General features: G+C 45.2%; 1 protein-coding gene across 1 annotated transcript in view; it reads left to right on the top strand.

Annotated features, from left to right (window-relative positions):
- The first annotated feature begins 758 nt into the window (after positions 1-758).
- The window catches only part of VWDE (von Willebrand factor D and EGF domains), a 49,049-nt gene continuing 45,470 nt past the window's right edge, over positions 759-4,337 (top strand). The window contains exon 1 of the mRNA XM_014532236.1: positions 759-1,408. Within this exon, the coding sequence (XP_014387722.1) occupies positions 1,342-1,408 (67 nt within the window). The 5' untranslated portion in view covers positions 759-1,341. The remainder of the gene's footprint in view (positions 1,409-4,337) is intronic.

Raw genomic sequence — 4,337 nt, 5'->3', positions numbered from 1 at the left:
GTGATTTTTAAAGTAACTCATTTATGTATTTTGGGCACCTCCTGTCTTTAGCACCATGCCTACTCCAAGCCTCAAGCCTCCAAATCTGTAGGTGGAACTCTGTCCTGAACCCTGGCACCCAAGGTGTCCAGGACTACTTCTGTTGACCCCTCAGACTCTGAGGGCAAAGTTCCAAGAGTGAATAAGGGGGCACTAGAAGGAGACTGCCGAAGAAAAACTAGGGGAGTGAGGTTTATTTAATAACATAATGCAGAATCCGTGGGGGGGGGGTTGTTTTTTTGTTTGTTTTAAGGTAGGGGCTCCCTCTGCGGAGACCACCACACATCTGAAGACAACCTCAGATTGGAGATCATCCCCAGTGCAACCTTGGGAGTCATGTGACCATGTGCTAAGCAGTGGTTCTCAACCTTCTGGTCCTTTAAATACAGTTCCTCATGTTGTGACCCAACCATAAAATTATTTTTGTTGCTACTTCATAACTGTAATGTTGCTACTGTTATGAATCGTAATGTAAATATCTGATATGCAGGATGGTCTTAGGATACTCCTGTGAAAGGGTCGTTCGACCGCCAAAGGGGTCGCGACCCACAGGTTGAGAACCGCTGTACGGATCCTGAGTCACTGGTCACCACTGGCCCAAGGGAGCTCTGGGCATCATTGCTCAGTAAATACATGATGACTGACACCATGTGTTTGGAAAATATCTAATTATCTCCCTCCCTAACCTGGCACAGAGGTAAAGGAAGAGAAGGACTACTGTCGCAACACTCTCTACTGGCTCCTGCCATCCTTCATCTCTGAGGCAACTTCTGAGAATGTTCGCCTTTGGGGAGCAAACAGCAAACAAGCAACCCGGATGAACAGATTAAAAATCCATCTGCAAGTACGACGGGGCACTGCCCCTTTCAACAGAACCTTGCAAGGCTTCTTTTATTGCAGGTCCCTCTGAGCAGTTTCTAGGATTACCACGTTTTCCTAAAGCATTTGTTCCAACAGCCAGACCCAAGGTGCCAAGCTATATCCCGGGAGCTTGTGCCTGGGGCGTGTACTGCCTGCTGCGGGCACCTGAGACCTCACCGCCAGGACCGCGGGGCGTGCAGCTGACTCCAGGGACAGGTTGGGCGTGGCTTCTGGGCAGGTGGCCGGGGCTTGGAGGGAGGAGTCACCACCAGGCTCGCGCCACAGTCCCTGGAAAGGACGGCTGCACCCCAAAAGCGAGGACAAGCAGAGACCCTGAAGGCCGAGGAGACACAGACTAAGCAAGACCTGCGGTGGGCCCATCCTCCCCGCACCCGCAGCGGGGATTCTGAGAAGCTTTTGTCCCTACCCGTGGCAGCAGCGATGCCTGGCGGAGTTTGGGTGCTGGCGCTGGCGCTGATGCTCCTGGACCTGGGGAATGGTCGGCAAGGTAGGGCGCTGGCGGATGGGAGCGCAGGGCGCCACCTGGACCTTTGGGGAGGGGGCTTTCCCCGTGGCACGTAGGAAATCCTGTGCACATTGAAGGCTGTATCGGTATTTGTCCCTCGCCGACTTCCGCTCTGTCCATCTACGGTCTTCGGTCATTTACAGCCTTGGTGTTCTTCAGTAATCCTTGGGAGGTTGTTGTCTCCTTTTCTGCTTTAAGATCCTCGGCTCTGTTTTCGTTCCTTTGTTTGTTTCCTGCTGATATCTTGCTCCGTAAGGTCCCTTTAATTTAACGTAAGAAACTTTTCCCAGACATGTCAGGTATCCTAGCAGCACTGGATGCGAATTCTCAGAAGAGAGTTTAGCTCTAAACTGCACTTCTACCCCATCCCACAGCCGGAAATAATTAGTAGATGAATACCTTATTCCTACCAAAAATCAATAACCAGTTTGGTGATGGTATTTTTGTATAGCTGTTAGAATCCGTTTTGCTACTGTACCAGTAAAAGATATCTCTATGGAGAGAATAGCGCCCCTCCCACTTCGTTATCCACGACAAAGAACAGTTTAAAATACAGTGACGTTAAAACAAAACAGACTTTCTACCGAAGACCAAAGTCCAAAGACTGAAGCGCTTTCCGGCTGGAGCTGAAACATCGAAGACCTCTGGGAGGAGCGGGGCAGAGCAGACCCTTGCTACTGTTGCCTGAATAAATTCTCCCTCCTCACCACACCCCAAACTGGGGCTTCCTGCTGGCGTCGGAATTGGCGCCAACCTTCCCAACAGCCATGCTCTGAAGCCAGGAGCAGATCTGACACAGTCCTGAAACCAACTCGTCTGTCCATGAACAATGCCTGTGCTGGAGTTGTCTTCCTGGCGGCACCTAAGGATGTGGGGAGCTGTGGGTTGTGACTAATCGACTGAACGTTACAGCACCCTGTTTGTTGATTATTATTATTATTATTATCCCTGAAGTTCAGAGAGGTTAAGTGTCGCTTTTAAGGCCAGACAGCCTTTGAATGGGAAAGCCTGGGGTGAAGCTCCAACTGTCGAATGCTGGTGTCAAACTCCCTCTGGATAAGCCTGTTTTTCAGCCTCAGATAAGCCCTCACTGTTTGCAGATGCAAAGGCAGGAAGGAGTTATTGGTGAGACACTTGTCTGGGCAAACAGCCATCATCCCCTCATCCCTTCATTCTTGGGTAGAGGTGCAATAAGAGGATAAGTGTCTAGAATTAACAATCGTATTCCCTTATGGGAATACTGAGTGTGTGATTCAGAATTGTGGTAAGAGAGCAAAATAGATTTAGCAAACCAATACCTCTCTGTTTGACATTGCTTTCCAAACTTTTGTGTTGTTGCAGAAACCATAATCCTATTTTGAAAGCCAGAAGCTTAACAATTTTTTATTTATCCTTGAATTTGGAACTTCAAGGTAGTTTTTCTCTTTTCCACGTCTTTGGGGGAAGTTGTAAGACTTTTAAAAATTCACAAATATTTGAAATTAACATAGGGCAATCAATATACCAATGGTTTTATAATTACAATCTCAGATATTATAAAGTTCCTCTCTTCTGGTATTAAGCATATTCATCTCTTAAAGAATTTATTTATTTTCTTAACATATTTGTCTATTATGAATCTTTAAAAAAATGCTAGTCTGGCCATTGTATTAAACCAGAAAACAATATAATACAAGTTATCTTGTATTTACAAACAAAACTTGAAAACCGAGTGCATACTGTATTATTATGTATCTATTATTTATAACTTGACACATTCTCCCAAAGTATTTGAAATCCAAGTATTGCAGATTCTATTATATAATACTTAGCTGCTTTAAATTATCTTAGGAAGAAGGCAGCCCTGACCGGTTTGGCCCAGTGGATAGAGCGTCGGGCTGTGGACTGAAAGGTTCCGGGGATCGATTCCAGTCAAGGGCATGTACCTTGGTTGCAGGCTCACTTCCCAGTAGAGGGTGTGCAGGAGACAGCTGACGATGTTTCTCTCTCATTGATGTTTCTAACTCTCTATCCCTCTCGCTTCCTCTCTGTAAAAAAATCAATAAAAATATATTTTAAAAAAGGAAGAAGGCAGAACAAATAGAAATGTAAATTTTAATTTTTATTTTATATGTACTCTTGTTTTGAGGGAAATGTTATATTAGGAGTTTGCTTGAAAGTTCTACACATCATTCATGTTATGAAATTGACAGTTAGATGAGATGTGCTTATAAACCTGTTCTTTTAGTACTTGAGGAGCTAAGCCCTCAAACTCTCACATGGGAGCCTAAACAATCCTCATAATTTAGTTAACTATATCTTACATTCTAATGTTAAAGTTGTAATGAGGTTTTTAAGAGTATGGCTTGTTTATTGCAAGTAAAATTTAAAAATTTTCTACACATATTTTGAACAGTTTAAAAGACAGAAGGAGATTTGGCAGGGAGGAGGGGTGGATTGTGACATATCCAATCTATATCCTATCTAATAATAGACAAGCATAGTAATTAACCGTACCTCCGAACGCTTCCCATTGGCTAATCAGGGCGATATGCAAATTAACTGCCAACCAAGATGGCGGCCGGCAGCCAGGCACCTGAAGAGAACAGGAGGCTTGCTTGCTCCAGTGATGGAGGAAGCCAAGGTTCCCCGCCTGCCGCTGCCGGCCTCTGAGCTGCAGTCTAAGCAACTATGTTGCAATTATAGAAGCTAAACAATCCCCAGAAACCTGCTTTCAGCCAGCCGGGCCTCAGAGCTGGAGTTGCAACAGTGTTTCAATTATAGAAGCTAAACAAAGCCCAGATACCTGCTTTAGCAGCCGAGGTCTCAGAGCTGGAGCTGAGTATCAGAGCTAAAGCTGGCTCTCAGCTCCAGTGACAGCCATAGAAGGTAAATAAATCCCAGAATAAAAAAAAAAAGAAAAAAAGGAGAG

The sequence above is a fragment of the Myotis brandtii genome, unplaced genomic scaffold (genome assembly GCF_000412655.1).
Source record: "Myotis brandtii unplaced genomic scaffold, ASM41265v1 scaffold863, whole genome shotgun sequence".
Taxonomy (NCBI): domain Eukaryota; kingdom Metazoa; phylum Chordata; class Mammalia; order Chiroptera; family Vespertilionidae; genus Myotis; species Myotis brandtii.
This window is presented reverse-complemented; position numbering and strand designations above follow the sequence as displayed.